This window comes from Melopsittacus undulatus, chromosome 1 (assembly GCF_012275295.1).
Source record: "Melopsittacus undulatus isolate bMelUnd1 chromosome 1, bMelUnd1.mat.Z, whole genome shotgun sequence".
Classification (NCBI taxonomy): domain Eukaryota; kingdom Metazoa; phylum Chordata; class Aves; order Psittaciformes; family Psittaculidae; genus Melopsittacus; species Melopsittacus undulatus.
This window is the reverse complement of record NC_047527.1, coordinates 50,042,073-50,060,504: the sequence shown is the minus strand read 5'-3', so window position 1 is coordinate 50,060,504 and position 18,432 is coordinate 50,042,073. Positions and strand designations below refer to the sequence as shown.

The following is an 18,432-nucleotide window of genomic DNA, read 5'->3' as shown; positions in this document are numbered from 1 at the left end:
CCTAAATAAACACATATTTTAGAGGAACGTGACTTTTTTTGCTACAGAAAAAAAAAGTTTGTAAAGGTATAAATGAAAGAGAATCACAAAAGGAAGCAAAAATATTACCCACCCGGCAGAAAACTTTTATAGCTGTCAAATCAAATGTCTGCTGTACAACAAAAAAACAGAAAGTTAGAAGCTTAAATTATTAAATTATTAGCTTAAATTATTATCATAATATCTGAAACAAATAATACCAGAGCCAGAAGACCCACACACTATGTTAGAGATTTGTATATCCTTTGCAAAAATAGCCTAGAATTAAAGACAATTCAATTTCAACTTGCAGTCTGCATTCAGATTAAGTTTTGGTCCAGCTAAAGTTTTCCTGTATATCCTAGGGATCTGTGTTTCATTCAAATATTGTATTTCATTATAGAACTGAGGAACAACTTCATTTAGCTATTGGCTGCTAAACCCCTTTTTTCAGACTGTGAAGTTGTTTTTATCTTTTTGGGTTTTTTTAATCAGTGAACTCTTAAAAACACTGGAATATTTCAGTACTTTTATTAGAAAATTCTACCATAAACTAAACTAACCAAGACATAAATGCTGAATTTTTATTACATTTTTTTTAAACACAAAGGTATATACAGAGTAGATAAGATACTACTTGCACATAGCACTGACAAAGAAGTACATGTTCAAGAGGTGGGTTACATTTTCTTCTATGTATTTGGAATGGAGTTCCCCATGCACTAATTTTACTGCTACTTTCCTGAGGAAGAAAAATAAATAAAACAAAGCCTGTCCTACTCTTCTAAGAATGCAGACTCACTTTGGACCATTTTGATGTATCTAACATCAGAAAAAATCTACAACGGACTAGCTGCATTGCCAGAATTCACATGTTGCCCTACTTGAATGTGTAAACCAGAGATAGCTTTAAGTAGTACAGTGAGGTTTCATCTGGGACTATAAGCAGTTAGAGACAGAATTTTGTTTTCAAACTGATTATATTTCTCTAGACTATTTACAAGACTATGTAACTACTGATCTTTTCAAAGTGGTTTTGGTTTAAAAAAAAAAATCTTATGTAAGAGGGGTCTCTGGGCAGTTTCATAGATAACTGAACAAGATGGAGGCTGAAATACACTCACATTTGGTCTTGCTACTAAAAGAAAGGCTTAGGCATGGATATGCAGTCATGCATGTGTGCTAACTGTATATGTATATTAGGAAATGCACAAGCTATACTCTAGAAGGGAAAGCATAACTTCTCAGTTAGAAATATTCCACATTTACAAAAACCAGTAATGTTTTGAAGTAGCAGTATTTCTAGTTGCCACTACCCTCTGCATTTGTGCTGTTACTTGCGGTTCCATCTTTAAGTCCACTCTGATTTGTTACTGTAACAAGTTAACTGTACTCTTGTCTTACTAATGTTCCTGGGAGATAAATGATTTTATTATAAAGAAAAATTAAATCTAGCTGTTCCACAGTTGTCTTGTAACAGATGTTTGTAATCATGTTGAATATATAGCAAGGAGGAAGTGTAAGCAAAGCCTTTTCTAAGAAAATGTAAATATAATGGTTAATTTTTTAAACATATTTGTGCCCATTTAACAAAGGAAACTCATAAAAGCATTTCTTTACACTTAAAACCAGTTCTGCTGCTGAACACAAGATGGACTCATCCTTTTAGGAGGCACCATACCAGAGCTTCAGAAAGTTTCATCTTCACCTTTTAGGCAGCTTTCAGCCTTCTTTTTATAACTGTTTAGAATTCCTGTCAAGGTTGACAATAGATCTTCAGACATGAATTCCTTATGATCTTTCTCAATTTTCACATTCTGTTCCTCAAGATATTTCTAGAAGAGTTATAGAAAGTTTATTAGACCATGGTTTCTATTGAACTGGTTCTGCTAAAGCATTTTAAACAGGCATTGCACAAGTTAAGTGATTTCACTTAAACACTTATCTGGAAGTCTTAATGCTGAAATTGAATGATCAGTTTTGATTATTTGTACCAAAGTTTTTGTCAACAAACTTACTTAAACTAGAATCCACAGGCTCAATGGAGCAGCTCTAAAATAACTGTTACTTTATTGGAAAAAGTAAGTTCCAATTTCTGTGCACTTAGCTGCAGTTGCAAATGTTTATAGAAAGAATTAATTAGGAATATCAAGTTTTAGATTACCTCTGTAGATAGTACATGACTAGCAATGACTTCCAGAAGACGATGCAAGTTATCACCAGCTTTCCTTCTCTCTTCTGTTTTTGTTTGCAGAACAACTTGATACCTGAAAAGACATTCAAAGTCACGTCCATAATTATTAAATTCCTGACATCTAAAACAATCACTTCAAGTCTGATATATTGTCATTAACCATAGTTTTTTTCTATTAGTCTCAGCTTGAACAATATATTTATATAGTAATACTCAAGTTAGAAGAAAAAGGACCATATCGTGCTAACCAGTAAGAAACAAAGTGCCTTTGAGTCATACTAGAGTCAGAAGAGTTTTTCCAGACTGTAGGGCTGTAAAAATGTAGCTGTCACATAAGTTTGGAAACAAATTGATTTCTTTACTACAAGCATATATATGAAAATAATTACATGTGTATCAGGAGTTCTGATACAGCAGAGAAATATTATAGCAAACCACTAAATGCAGAGAAAAACCTTTCAATTGTGAATTTGTGAAATTAATATACTGAAATTGATACCAGCTCAGCAAGGAATTTTATGCTAGGATTCAAGAAAAAGTCTTTATCCTTTGAACACAAAAATCCCCAAAGAAACCACATGAACAACTTGAAGTTATGGGCCTTACTTTCGTTGCAGTTCATGCAATTCATTTGTGGCTTCACTGAGACCTTCATTGACACCACTCTCAAGTAATTGCTTATGCTTCTCTAACAATTCCAGTTCACTTGCACATTTTTGCTCCTCCTCTTCTGCCTCCTGTAAACATAAGAGGAAAAATAAATAAATTGCGTAACTCTGGAATAATTAGGATTTTCCCCCCTCATTTATATTATCCGATTACATTCTGATACTTGAATTCAGAATTCAAACAAGTAACTCCAAACTCAGAACTAAGAAAGGAAAACAAGGACATCCCCCAAACCTAAGTTTCAGGTATAAACTAAATTAATCACCCTCAGCCACCTAAGCAGACATTAGCAATGAAATAACCCTGTTTTCTGGTTATAGCTCAGGCATTTGATTTAGAAGAGCAGTTACGTGAGACACTAGATTAGTTCAAAAAACATTTTTCTCCTGGGCACCACAGCTTCACCAAAGCCATACTGATAGTTGGGAGGTACTGAAGCAGCCACTTAGGACAGGGTCAACTCCCTCACTGGGGAAGAAAAAACCCAAGAAAGCAACAGTTTTATACTATTACAACATTTAGTGTGCTTTTAGTCACATAATTTCTTCCTTACTTTTTAATGTGATTAAACATGTTTACTAAAACCTGTATTTATTATATATGAGCTGAATAGACAAGGCAGATTCTGTTAACTCTAAAATCTCCTTCAAGCACATGCTTTGTGAAATCCTGAGGTCAGGAGATGATTGCCACTACTTTTATTACTGGATGTAGTAGCTTATGATTTACAGAATCTGAGAAGTATGATGCCAGATTCTCTTACAAGAAAGTGAAAACTGGCTCACTTAAGGTAGCATAGAAATATTTCTGAAAAGAATTAGTGAATCCTGCAAAAGGAATGTGCCGAAGCAAGGTCAGAGGTCCAAACAAAAATGCAAACCTAAAACTTATGTATAAAGATTAAGGACATCAAGGACAGATTGTCATCAATGGATAAAAAGTTCTACCTTAAGCTTCTGACGATAAAGATCATCCAGCTTTTCAGCTTCTTCTTTTAGTGTTTTCACATTGCTTTTCTGGTCTGCTAGAATTACAGTCATCTAAAATAAAAACATGACCGAGAAAATATAATTCAAAACGAATTCCAGCATATAAACCAATGCCATCACAAGCAACACATGGTAGCCAAAAAATATTTAAATCATCCTGAACCCAATATTGCTAAAAATCTTCCTCGTGAAAACATGTCAGCGATGGTAAGCCACACAACAGATTGGAACGGGCAACTTATTAAAACCAAAGCTTTCAGGTGTTTCTGGTCAAATATGTGTAAACTGCATAATCTTCAATGCAGGGAATATATATTATTTAAACCAACAGAAGGAGACCCTAAGTCTCATAGAAACTTTTAGGTTCCATCATAATTAGAGCCATCTTGTCACAGTACCCCCCCTTCCACCCCCAAAAAAACCCCATCCCTACTCAACAACAACAACAAAAGCCCCAACAAAACCAACCCAAACAAAAACCAACCCACCACACCACACTTCACCCATGCAAAAGGCCAAATGAGAACAGCAGGTGACATCACAGTATCTTAGTCCTAATCTTCATTAACCAACAGACCTGTTCCAAAGTAACTTCCAAAGCCATTTTCCGCTCAGTAGCTGTCTTAATTGTTTCCTCAGTCTGGTTTATGATCTTCATAAGGGGACCCTGTAACACACATACAAGATCTGTTAATGTAGTTTTTTAGTTTGAACTGAGATATACTTCAGTACATCTCCTCCCTCTCCTGTTTTTATTTAGGCTGCTACACCCTTCAACAGCAATTTTCCTTCCTATATTATAATGTAGTTATGGCAGTGCATCACACAAGCTTTTTCAATTTTCATTGAGGGTTAAGAGAGACCTTTCCAGCTCTTCCAAAGAAATGTTTTTTTATGAGTGGTAACAGAAACGTTTAGAGTTGAGTCTACTCACCTTGATCTGAGATCTGTATTTGGCTAGGCAACCTGGTCCGTCATGAGGATTAAACTGAATCTCAAAGTCATGACCTTTGGAATTCTCAGCATTTACTGGAATTAATTTCAGCTTTCGAGCCAGTTTATGGTACTGTGCCAGTTGCATTTCGATCTGTTCAGAGGAGAAAAGGGCAAAAATAATACAGAAAATATAAGTGAAAAGCTTAGCAAAAATTATACATATAGCGCTTTAAACAGGTGTCTGAGTTGCTCTGTAGAAACATGACTCTATGTCATGCCATGGTATCCAAAAGCTGTATGTACTGAAAGTCCAGCGTTTGCACTGCTTGGATTAAGTGCTGGTTTATGATTCTTTCAGAATTTGCTCTTGAAGTTTTCCAGTGTGTATGGGTAAGACTGAATGGTTTCACCTGTTTTTTTTTCCCTTCTCATCTGCTGTGTTTTTTTCCTGCTCAGCTTTTTGAGGATTAGTTGACAAAGAAGGAAAACCATGCTTGAAAATAATACTAATAACTAAAACTTATCAGTCATCATGTTGATATGCTTTCCTTGCTAGTTTTGACAGGAAAGGCCACGTATCCTAATAACACTTCTGCATACCTCTAGCCAAAGCTTATTAAATGCTCTATGTTCTGATTAATGAGTGCCATTTACATGAAAACACCAAAAACCAAATATTGTTTACAGTTATGTGCTTCATACTTGGTATTTAGTTAAATTCTTCATACTGTGCAAGTGTTTGATAAAGGTTAACCCTGCCAAATGCAAGTTCTTTAGTTCTCCATCTAATAAAGCAGAAGCTTTTAAATTCCATCACTTACAGGCCCACATCTTTTCATCTGTTTGAGGGAACTGGATTTGTCCCTTAGAATCTATTAGACCTTTCATATAAAGGATCAATCTGGTCCTAAATGCATGCGGATACTGATGTAAAGCTCTAATTTTGCATTACTTCCTTGCCATGAAATCTTAATATTAGCCTGAAACTGCTAATGTTATAAGGGTTCTTGATGCTATAACAGTTGAGACCTGACAGTGGTGCATATTCTAGCATCCTTATGATGCAGGAAAAAAAGAAAAAAAAAGGAAAGAATACAGTTCCATTATGCTCAAAATAGAAAGGGGGGGGGAGGGAAAGAACAAAGCAAACACCTCTTTTTTTTCAGCAAGATGGTAAACAGAAGCTACTCTTGCCACTTTAGGCTATTAAGACATATCTATGCTGCTGTTAAGATTATTTAGGAAAGAAGTTAGCAATAGTCCAAGTGTCCAAGTCTCAGGTTTAAGCTTGTATGATGAAAATTGACAGCCACCTCCCACTGCAGTAAGGTTTTCACATACCGCCTCTTTACTCCTAGCATATTTCAGCTCTTCATTCCACAGCTGATGTTCTTCTGCCTCTACTTCCTTAGTCAGCTTGTTAATGGTTTGCTGCAACTCATTTCTCTCACGATTTATTCTTTCAATGTCCGCAACTGAGTACTCTTGGTTATCAAAGATGTGCTGGAGCCGGGCATTCTCCTGCTTCATTGCTTGTAGTTCCATTTCTAAGTTTATGAAACATTTGTTAAATGTATGTAAAATGCCAGCCTATATAGTTAAACCTCATCTCTCTGTATTTTTATTAGTAAATACCTGTATGTCATTACTCCAGTGCACAAGCAACTATCAGCCAAAAAACAATCTCTACTAGCAATCCATTTTGCAAAGTTATTTGTGCCATCTTCATACACTAAGTATCTCTCTGTCCTGACACTGAGATTTACAATTATTTTAAACCTATTTCTAGATTCACTATTGCATTAGTGACCAAAACCTTCTTACCTGCTGTCTCAACTTCCTCATTCACACCTTCCTTTTTTTGATCAAGGATGGCTATATGAGATTCCAGATTAGCTAAGTAAGCCTGGTATTTCTGGACATCCGACTGAAGAGACGCTTTCACATTTCGTAGTGATACTCTACGATCCTAGTAAAAGGATTGAAAGAACAGCCATTATTATATTAATGGATTATTATATTAATGGATATTAATTATTATATTAATGGATGATTATATTAAATGGATGATCCGGGGAATTACAGACCAGTCAGTCTCACCTCTATGCCTGGCAAAATCTTAGAGCAGATTCTCCTGGAAGGCATGCAAGGACACATGAAAAACAAACAAGGTGCTTGGTGACAGCCAGCATGGCTTCACTAAGGGGAAATCCTGCCTGACCAATTTGGTGACCTTCTATGATGGGGCTACAAAAGTGATGGACAGGGGTGGAGCAGTTGACGTCATCTATCTGTATTTGTGCAAAGCGTTTGACACTGTCCCACATGACATCCTTGTCTCTAAATTGGAGAGACATCAATTTGATAGGTGGACCACTCGGTGGATAAAGAACTGGCTGGATGGCCGCACGCAAAGAGTTGTGGTCAATGGCTCAATGTCCAGCTAGAGACCAGTAATGAGTCGTGTCCCTCAGGGATCAGTGTTGGAACCAGTCTTGTTTAACATCTTAGTTGGTGACATGGACAGTGGGATTGAGTGTGTCCTCAGAAAGTTTGCCGATGACACCAAGTTGTGTGGTTCGGTTGATATGCTGGAGGGAAGGAACGCCATCCAGAGGGACCTTGACACGCTTGAGAGGTGGGCTGATGGCATCATTAAACTTCATGAGGTTGGCAAGTGCAAGGTCCTACACCTGGGTCGGAGCAATCCCAGGCACAGCTACAGGCTGGGCAAAAAGGAAATTCAGTGCAGCCCTGGGGGAGAAGGACTTGGGGGTGTTGGTTGATGAGAAAATGAACATGAGCCAGTGTGCACTCACAGCCCAGAAAGCCAACCGTATCCTGGGCTGCATCAAAAGGAGCATGACCAGCAGGTCAAAGGAGGTGATCCTGCCCCTCTACTCTGCTCTCATGAAAACCCACTTGGAGTACTGTGTGCAGTTCTGGTGTCCTCAACATAAAAGGGACATGGAACTGTTAGAACAAGTCCAGAGGAGGCCACGAGGATGATCAGGGGACTAGAGCACCTCCCATATGAAGACAGGCTGAGAAAGTTGGGTCTGTTCAGCCTGGAGAAGAGAAGGCTGCGTGGAGACCTCATAGCAGCCTTCCAGTATCTGAAGGGGGCCTATAAGGATGGTGGTGAGGGACTCTTCATTAGGGACTATAGTGACAGGACAAGGTGTAACGGGTTAAAACTTAAACAGGGGAAGTTTAAATTGAATATAAGGAGGAAGTTCTTTGCTGTGAGGGCGTTGAGGCACTGGAATGGATTGCCCGGGGAAGTTATGAATGCTCCATCCATGGCGGTGTTCAAAGTCAGGCTGGACAGAGCCTTGGGTGGTACGGTTTAGTGGGAGGTGCCCCTGCCCATGGCAGGGGGTTGGAACTACATGATCTTAAGGTCCTTTCAAACCCTAAGTAGTCTGTGATTCTATGAACTATTCTAAAATAATGATCTTACTTTCCAGAAAAGACAATAAGTTAATTGGTCAACTTCAGTAGTATAAGCATAAAATTACAGAACTTTAATAAATTTTACCTGTGACAGCTGTGTCAAGTTAAGCATCTTTAAATAATAAAAAGGCCTGAAAATATGGTTTGCACCTTAGTTACTCTGTTTAGTCTTTGATTTGCATTAGGCATTGCATTAATAAATTTCTTACCACGGGTAATTCACAGTTTAAGTATAATTATACACAAAGGGCAAAAATCTACAGGAAGCCGGGAACAGAAGCAGCACATTTAGCCAGGAGTCTCAATTAGCCAGCTGCACAGCCACTAAAGCATTTTTGAACTCCTGATGTATTAAAAAGCAGAATCCAACTTTTCAAACAAGAAATTTTCCCTAAAATATATTGTTACTGTTGAGTCTATGGAATTGTTAAAGATCACTCAGTTCCAAGCCCCCTCCCATGGGCAGAACACTTTCCACTATACGAGGTTGCTCAAAGACCCATCCAACCTCGCCTTGAACACTGCCAGGGCTGGGGCAGCCATAGCTTCTCTGGGCATCTGTTCCAGTGCCTCACCAAACCCATAGTGAAGAGTTTCTTCCTAATATCTCATCTAAATATACCCCCTTTCAGTCTGAGGCCACTACCTTTTGTCCTATTACTACTTGCTCTTATAAAAAGTTCTTCTGACCCCTAAGGAGTTCTCATAATGGCATGTTTTAAAGAAATAATTTTGAAGTTCAGAGGAAAAAAAAAAAAAGTAGTTCAACTATTTTCTTAACATTTCAGTCAATGCAAGATTTTCTTACGTGAAAATACCTGCATAATATCAGTGACTGAAAATTCCACAGTAAATGCCTTGTACTATAATGGTATAGAGTCTAATTAAAATTTCTTAGAGCACTGATTATAATTTTCCATTTTTTTAATATATCATCAGCATTTTTGCTTAACAACAATCAACAATGGTCAATAACAGAAAATGCAACTCCACCATATAAACAAGTATAGACACATTTTACTAACCGGCTCATTTTCCTTCTCTTTTTCTAGTCTTGCAATCTCTTCCTGAAGCCTTTTGTTGTCAGCTGCTAAACTTTCTATCTGGAATTCATCTATATTAAATAAATCCTCTGGGGGGGTGGAAAAGAGGGTGGAAGTTACAGGTTAATGTCACTGAATATCATCACCTAGTCTGAGTATCTGTGCTTTAGCTTCAGCACAGTAAATACTCATTATCTGGACAATTATTTTAAGGAAACAAAATCACCAACAAATGAACCCAACCAAAACAACTAACAAAGCCATCAGAACCCATAACCCCCCCCCCCATTATAAAGCAAACAGGCAAAAACACCCAAACAAACAAGATACAAAACGAGGACTGAAAAACTTATTTCTTAAGAGGTCAAAATCGGTCATGTGAGATCAGTTTCCAAACTGTCATATAGCCCACGCTACAAGATAATGTTTGTTAGGCAAGTTCCATCTATTCCAGGTTCACAAGGTAGGCTGATTTGTATACCCCTTTCTCACCCACATACTTTCCTTGCCTCTTGAGATATCTTTTTCCCTTACTTCCTTCAGTGTTTGCTAAATAATGCCATGTTTACTTTTTCCTACTAATATCTAGTAACAATCTTGTAGCTTGTAATCTCTCCAACTGATGACTCCAGCTTGCAATAGAAGTGTCCTTAGTCTGGCTTTTCATAGTAGGGCACAAAGCAAGAACTACTTTTCCTCTTTGTTCTCATATTCTGTTTTCATTTCTGTATGTGATGAAATGAATAAGTAAAAAAAAATTAATACTTTTCTGTCTCCCTGAGGATAAGCATGGCTGCATGGTGAATCATACATGGGAACCTTAACATCAGAATGGGAACCTTAACATCAGAATTTGGAACACTTGCAAGCTGTTTTCAGAGCTTTTAGAAGCTGAACTTCCTTACTCATCAAATGTGCACCCTTTGGTAATATTTTTCGTTTTTTAATTGTCAGACAAACAAGAACATCTGCATAGATGGAATTTGTATCTGAAGAACTGTATATTGCTTTGCTGTCACAAAAACATGAAAACAATAGGGTTGTACAGGTATAGCTGATAGTAGAGCATGACCTATCTGTCCAAACTAGTAAAAAGCATAAAAAAAAAAAAAGAAAAAAAAAAGAATTGAGTCAAGAGTGACTGAAATGTACTTTGGAATTTTGGCTTCCCCTACTTCAGATCACTTTCAGTTGCAGCAGCTTTGCTCACTTTACAAGGAGGAAAGAAACCAGTAACACAAATATTTCATTAAAATATGAAAACTTACTTAATTTTGACTGCACTGCTGCATCCAATTCTTCAAAAGTATCTTCCCCTTTCATGAATTGCTCATAGCACTTCACACAATAATCCATGAAAACCTGAAAACAGTTTAAAAAGTTTTCATCTCAACAATTCAAAGGGCTGTAAAATATCTACATATTCTAAATCTACTCAACCAATGGGACTGAACTGACATCAAAAATATCTTTCACTGGTTTGACTGCACTTGCTTAAAAAAACCCCAACAAAACAAACAAAAAAACCTTAACATTTTTCCCTCCCTTAAAACATAGAATGTCAACAGATTACACCCTGGCAGGTGGCAACATCTAGAATTCACATTAAGAAAGGTCTGGAAATACTTGATACATTTTTCTGCAACACCTAACAATAACTGTAGATACAACATGTAAGAATTTATTATCTTGAAGCATATGATGTTTTCATGCTAGTTTATGAAAACAGTAGGTTTGTTTAACAGACCTAAATATGACTCCTATACTTGAGATATGCAGATGTCAAGAGTATTGATTGAAAATTAAAGAAAAGTTATGCAAGAATTTACTTGAGACTTTATAGATCTTTCAGAAGCAATTACAACAGCATTGTAAATTTTGTTTCAACATATATGCATATGTATCAGGGTATAAGCACACATTTAGTTTTAAATCATTTTTACTTGTCAACTGTTAGATTTACAACCTTAGTCCAAAATTAGGATTTAATTCTATTTTTTTTACACATCATATAATCTCTTCCAAACATCTGCTGTGGGCTGACCCTGAGTTAAATCTGCGTAGTACTAATAATCTATGATAAATCTGAAAGAAAGCAGGCTGCTAGATTTTTAAGTGCCTGAATTACATTACCACCCTATTCTGTGGGTTGAAAATGAAATATTACAACCAATTTTTAAATGGTGAACTGAGTTCTGCAAGAGCCACCAAATTTAAGATGAAGTCACTGTCTTTACACTGTACGTCAGGCTTTTTATATAATTACTTCCTAGACAACTTTGTGAATATAAATCAGAACAGAATATATAAATTCAGATAAAATTGTTGTCTCATATTTGTGTTGTTACAGCATATGGAAAAATTCAGTTGAACAGCTCTGATAATCATGGTACCTTACTATGTACAATTCCATCATCTGTCTCTCCTCCCCTGTTCTGTCCATCATCAAATGATGGCGAATTTTCCCTCGCAGCAGCATACAACTGAAAGGCACAGGTGCATACAAAGATCAAGTGTGAAGATCTCCATTAGTTCTCATATTAGTTTCATGTTCGTGATAAGAAGCAGAATAACACTGGATTAGGATTTCAGGAAGTGGGTGTAAAGATGCTGCTTCAGAATGTAACCAATCACATCAGGGTATAAATCTGTGTTTAGTTGACTTAAAAGGTGAAGAGGCATTAACTCCAAATTCAACACTGACAAATTGCCTTGCTAAGCCAAATGTATCTTTTCAGCATAAAAGATGGTATTTTTACATGTGACCAATTCAGCACTGAACTTGTCACAGATTCCAAATTTTGTTCAGACCTGAGCTGGCAGCAGCAGTTAACACTTTAAAAAATAAACAAAGAAACTGCTCCCAAACACAAACCCACCCCATTCTGTAAAACTATCACAGAACACTTGAATAATTGCTATCGAAAATTCCATCTTTAGGTTTCAAATGTAGGAGAAGATGGCAGATCTCACAAGATGATAAGCACTGAAGATGCATGAATACACCCATTACCTTTTCACATTTTTATATGTAGGTTATCATCTCCCTCCACCTCTCTCATACACAAATTTATCCAGTGCACACAGTTTAAAAAACACCGTAAGGCTAAGTACTAGCTCCCAGATAGTAGGTAAGAACACCTACTTTTTTCTTATATAAATATCAAAGAAACATTTAGAAAGCATTTAAGAGATCTGTATTGAAACAAATATTAGAGCCCCAAAAGGGGAAACATTTCGCTTAAAAAGGGCAAATGTTACCTTGACACAATCAATTAACCACACCAAAGCTGCCACAATCTGAGGCCACGTGTGTGGTGCTCCCACTGTGTACATGGAGCTTTTTGACAAAGCAAAGGGGTACCTACAAGGCCAAAGAAAACACATTTTTTATATCTGTGGCAAACAGTGATAAACAAGTAGACATGAAAAAAATTTACATGTAGGTCAAGGCACAGATGAAGAACAAATTCAATTGTACTTTATACTGTACATCAAAGAAGGTAAGCCAAGTTCTTACAACACTATTTTATTCAATTACCATGGGTTTATTTTGTAATTCAAAGAATATTTCAAGTTGGAACTGACCCATAAGAATTGAGTCCAACTCCCTGCTCCTTGCAGGACTACTAAAACTAAATCGTATGACTAAGCATTGTCCGGATTCTTCTTGAGCTCTGACCACTTTCACAGGGAACCTGTTCCAGTAAGTAACCACCCTCTTGGTGAAAAGCCTATTCCTAATATCCAGTCTGAACCTCACCTGACACAGCTTCATTCCATTTCCTTGTGTATTACTGCTGGTCATCAGAGGGGAAACCAGCATCTCACCCTCTGCTGCCCTTCTTGGGGAAGCTGTAGACTGCAATGGTCATCCCTCAGCCTTCTCCAGGCTAAAGAGGCTATGTGACCTCAGCTGCTCCTCATAAGTCTTGCCTTCAAGGCCTTTTACCATCTTGGCTACCCTCCTCTGGACACTTTAATAGTTTGATGCCTTTCTTACATTGAGGTACCCAAAACTGGACACAATATTAAAGGCAGGGCCATACCAATCAGTGCAAAGTGGTACAATCACCTCCCTCTACTGGCTCACTATTGAAGAAATGATTGAAAAAAATGGACTTTTGCATATTCAAAGATTAGGAACAATTAAGGCCTCATACAAAAGCAATGTAAACTATTCCTTTACAAAGTCTTTAGTCCCTTCATACACTCCTTAGCCTCTCTTACAGAGGAGGGATGGACACTGCAGTACTAAGGAAAAAGTGGGTAACCTGTAAGCATGAGGTGATTCTTGATGAGACAAAGACCTCAAGGGAAAGGCAAACATGGGGGAGGGAGTAATAGTCAATAGATGATGTTTAGACTTCCAAAATAGGTGTGCAAGCCTGGAGGATTTCTTAACATATGAAAAGAAATTGATGCACAGGAGTCCTGTTCTTAGAGGGCAAGATTCTTGTTTCTTGGGGCTAAGGCACTTTGAAAACAAAACAGCTGATTATCAGCTTAATGTCATGCAATTACATTAATTAATACGTTAATGCAATTGACATGCTAAAAACATGCAACATGCTAATTACAGACATTATCTCAATCTTCTGTTTGTCAAGGAGCACAGAAGTGCAGACTTTATTCTGTCTTTAGACTGACTGCTGCCCAAAATTATTTTAAGAACATAGAACAGGAAGCTACTTATAAACTGATAGTTATAAATAAGTGCTCACAACATTCAGGCTAAGAATCCTTAAAAATTAATTACTTAAGTCTGTTTTCTAACTTTTGAAAGAAAACTTAATGTGAGGTCTCAAAACAAGTCTTTTTATGGAGGATTACACTCTTGGTGCAGCAGAGTAAAGCCTCTTGAGAGCAACCTCCTTTTCAACACCTCAGCTAGGTCAGCAGTTTCAAATGTTATAGGTTAAACCCAGATTTTATTAAAATACCAAGAAGTGAACAGATTTATAGCTATATCTAAGCAGTCCTGGTGCTTTGACACCATCATGGGCTCGAATTTACACTAGCAAATTGCACTTCACTTTTTAAAATAAGATCTAAAAATTTGACATTATCCACAAGCAGAGGATTTTCTTTCTTGGAAAGTGTTGGTGCATTACTGATTCCAAACACTTACTGAATGAGTTTACAACATCCAGCTACTTAGTGGTTTTGTTTTGGTTGTTTTTTTTTGTTTGTTTGTTTTTTTTTTTTTTTAACCTCAGTGGTCATTTTTATTATTTCTACTCTCTGCTTCAGAAGCGTACAGAGAAGTTACAGGGAAAGTTATTTTTAACTAATCAAACATTCTGAAATTGGTGGGTTTTTTTTTTCAGTTCTTAGATTTTAACAGAATGAACCACAACAGTCTGTTAAAAAGCTTTTCATAGAATCATAGACTGGTTTGGGTGGGAAAGGACCTTGAAGCTCAAATAGTTCCAACCCCCCTGCAATGGGCAGGAACACTTTCCACTAGACCAGGTTGCTCAAAGCCCCATCCAACCTGGCCTTGAATCCTTGAAGACAGTAGAAGATTTGCGTCTGTCTTTCAAAGTTTAAAGGAAATAAAGACAAATAATTAGATTTTACATTTCAAAGCAAGCTCAGCAACGTGAAGTTCTGCAAGTTCAAATACAAAATGTAAAGTCTGAAAATCAGAGAATCAGTAACTCCAGAGAGTAAACTTGGAGCTAAACAAAAATTAAACAAGGTAATCACAACATTGTAGTTTCAGAGGAATAATGAAGTCTATGCATTCTCCCCAGCTATCATGTAGAATTCTTAGCTTTTAATTTTCTAGCTGTGTCATATCTATTTAACATAACAGACTAATAATAATAATCTTACCCAAGCTCTTTAAAAACTCTGGGAACTTCCTCTTCAAATTTGGAGTCAGGCAGTCCATAAGAAGGGCAAAGAAATCCATAGATAAAAGTGAAGATTTTTAAAAAGTCCTTAACCGATGGAGACTGGAGTGATTTCATGGAAACATTATGGGCATAACCATTCTCAGTAAGAAACTGAAAGAAACATAGCATATTAGTCACTAAAAATCTAAAGTTGAAGCCATGAGAAATAAATATTTGGTTAGAATCTTTTATGCCTAGCAACATACATTTAGAATAAGTTTAAAAGTTACCTCACAAAGCTGCTTGATACATTGTTGGATGAATGCCTTGTCATGAAGTGGCCTAGGATCTTTGATCTTTTCTGTACCAAACACACCATACTGACTGTTGCGTGAGCCTCCAACCCCACTAGTTCTAAGAACAAAAAATAGATACGGTTCTTGTGACAGTACAAATAAAGAAGGACTCCCTAAGTATTTAAGTCACTACAACTGCTATTTTCATGTTTGTTTAGCATTTGTTATACAAAGGGATGCCTGAAAGTTTCTCTCTATGATGACTGCAAAAACAGCAACCTGGAATCAATGATGCACATATTCAATAGAGGGATTACTACATCCTAGATGAATATTTCCTTCAGTTTATTGAACAAAATATAAAAACTAAAGTATTTAGGGAATATTTAAAAGGAATAGTTCCCTGCAATAGTGGTGTCCTATGAAAGAAGATCCTTGCAAGACACAAACACAGAAAACCATGAACTAAGCTGAAAGATTATAGACTTTTGGAAGGTTTGCATCTCAGAAACTAGGCAAACCTAAAGCAGAGTGTACTGAAGACACTGTTCTTCCTTAGGCAAATGTATGGAGGATCTCTTAAAGTCTCCAATGCTTATCATTTCCAAGAGGAAAAACAGCTCTTGGAGCAATTCCTACTCCACAGCATTATTGTTTAGTCATCAAAGAATGGAGGATGGCAGACCTGAAGGTTTGCTTGCCTAAGGTCCATTACTTGCTGTAATGAAAAGCAATTGAGAGAGAAAAAATACAAAATGGTGTGGTAGTGTTATAGTTTTAATTTACATTACAGAGATCTAAAGCTCTTAATACCTCTTGCCAAAAAAGCTGACTTTCCTTTCCGAAGTTCCAGGTGTAGGTTTGCTCATGCTCAGCTTCCCAAACGTACCTTTGTCCTTCCTGAGGGATAGGGAGAAGGAGTCAAGTGAATATTTCTACCATTTCACCTTTTGCTCATGTAAGAAAACTATAAACACATGCATATAAGCCTAAGCATCTTCAGCATATCAGCATCTCAGAAAAGCCAACTGATTTTAATGCATTATTTGTCAATTAATCAGGAGTACTTCTGCAAGATATGTAAGTATACATTTCATACACACGCCCTGCCCTCTCCCTCCCCCCCCCCCCGCCACTAAAGAAACATATATAGAAAAGTTTTACAATTTGAGATGTATCATGGGTATACAAAATAAAGATTTTTCTTTTTTTTTAAACTGGATCACTTGTGCAAATATCCTTAGCTGCAGAAACTTCTTTTTGCTGTTCATGTTCTTTTTCAGCTGCTACTTAGACACCAAAACACACTACAGTAAATCTCTTTAGAGTTAGTTTTATATACCTATTCTTAGCAAGATAAGCAACACTTACATCTGAGGCGTTTGAAGACCCATCTTGTTGCTGTCCTGCACTCGCAGTGCCATCATAGACTGCCGACCAGTGCTGCCAGCAATACTTGAGCTTCGTCTCATTGTGACTGAACTGTAAATCAAAACCTATCAGTACTGGAAACGTAGGATCCAAGAATATTTACTTTCTTAATCATCACAATGACTTATAAAGGTGCAAAACAAACAAGTAGAACTATACTTTGGACCAACCAGTGCTGAAAGTTTAAAAAATTATTAGGTTCTCCTAAAAAATATAAATACACACACAAAAAGTGCTTATCTCTCTCTAGAACTGCATAGCAGCATCCACAACACACACACACACAAGTGTTTATCTCTCTCCAGAACTGAATAGCAGCAGCCACAGCCTTTCAAATTAACTGTTTTACTGATAGAAGTGCCAGTGCTGGTTGAAAAAACCTAATCTTTGCTTTTACTCATCTGTAGTAACTTCTAACCTACAAGTTCCAAAAGCAAAACGGCTGAAGAAGTTTTTCAGTATAACCAGCTAGGAGGAAAGCCACATAAAAATGTCTGCTGTTCCTAACATTTCAGCTATTCATCTATTCCTTAGCCCCTAATTCTAAGCTTGCTTACTGATTTTACAAAACGATCTCACAATATCATAGTACAATGACTAGAAAGCCTATTTTAAAATAGCATTACAGAATCATAGAATGGGTTGAGCTGGAAAGGACCTTAAGATCATCCAGTTCCAACTCTCCTGCCATGGACAGGGACACCTCCCACTAGACCAGGTTGCTCAAGGCCCTGTCCAACCTGGCTTTGAACACTACCAGGGATAGAGAATTATGGCTGTCTTCAGACTACACACACAAAATAGAAATCAACTGGAAGCACTGAATTGTCCCCACAGTGGCATTAAGTGGAATTCTGAGATAAATACAATTAGTTTTGAAAAAAATGCCAACTTTTGCCCTCTACAGAGTATCCGTTTTGGTATGGGCTCAAGTGACTGAATTACAAGTAATCAAAAAAAAAAAAACATTATTACAAACATTACCAGAACACATTATCAATATAAATTGTGTTTACACAATCACGTTTCTAGTTCCACTTCCAATTCTCGATCCATGACAAAAGTTTAGCTCATGACCACAGGGTGGCTTACCCACGACCTCATAGAAGAATCTACGTACTCGCATTTCTTTACCAGCGATGCAAAGCAGACAGCAAATTGTCTTCACAAACATACCAAATGGCTGGTTTAAGAGCAGTTTGCTAGTCCACACGTCAGCAGAAAAGAAGGAGCACGGCAGAACTGGGCACAACTGCTTCCACTTGCCTTAACAGCGCGTTTAATCCGTATCAAAGGCAAACAGAGAAGCTAGCCCCGACACTGGTCGCAGCCGGGACCAGCCTCCCAGAGCCCCGGCTTTCCCCAGTGCGCGGCGCGGAGCGGAGCGGCCTCAGCGCTACTCTCCTCGGTAATGAAGGCCTGCACCACAGAGAACCCCGGCCCGGCAGCCCGACCGTTACCACAACCGGCGCCTAAGCCAACCCTTCGATTTCAAATGCACCCGCCTACTACGTCAGGTAGCGCGCCGCAGCGCTACGTCGTAGAGAAGCGACGAAG

General features: G+C 37.5%; 1 protein-coding gene across 3 annotated transcripts; it reads right to left on the bottom strand.

Annotated features, from left to right (window-relative positions):
• Positions 1-588: 588 nt before the first annotated feature.
• Positions 589-18,359, bottom strand: NDC80 (NDC80 kinetochore complex component). 3 transcript variants are annotated; one of them, XM_031052967.2, is made up of 17 exons: positions 17,996-18,359; positions 16,816-16,926; positions 16,258-16,344; positions 15,439-15,562; positions 15,147-15,319; positions 12,567-12,669; positions 11,699-11,788; positions 10,574-10,667; positions 9,288-9,394; positions 6,631-6,775; positions 6,148-6,353; positions 4,805-4,957; positions 4,448-4,537; positions 3,829-3,921; positions 2,819-2,949; positions 2,183-2,285; positions 589-1,853 (listed from the first exon to the last, which is right to left on the bottom strand). In XM_031052967.2, the coding sequence occupies exons 2-17, from the start codon at positions 16,914-16,916 to the stop codon at positions 1,707-1,709; spliced, it is 1,947 nt and encodes a 648-aa protein (XP_030908827.1). In that variant the 5' UTR covers positions 16,917-16,926; positions 17,996-18,359; the 3' UTR covers positions 589-1,706. The 3 variants fall into 3 exon arrangements, with proteins under 3 accessions (XP_030908827.1, XP_030908826.1, XP_005153668.1); XM_031052966.2 differs by having other exon boundaries at positions 18,052-18,359; XM_005153611.4 differs by having other exon boundaries at positions 18,142-18,359.
• Between the last annotated feature and the right edge of the window lie 73 nt (positions 18,360-18,432).

What these genes read in the sequence shown, in the direction of transcription:
- NDC80 (XM_031052967.2), bottom strand. Translation starts at nt 16,916, where the DNA reads ATGAGACGAAGCTCAAGTATTGCTGGCAGCACTGGTCGGCAGTCTATG. An exon ending in ATGGAATTGTACATAGTAAG is followed by an intron (nt 10,668 to 11,698) that starts GTACCATGATTA and finishes AACTGTTTTCAG; the next exon opens with GTTTTCATGGATTATTGTGT. An exon ending in TGAGGAAGTTGAGACAGCAG is followed by an intron (nt 6,354 to 6,630) that starts GTAAGAAGGTTT and finishes TCATAAACTTAG; the next exon opens with AAATGGAACTACAAGCAATG.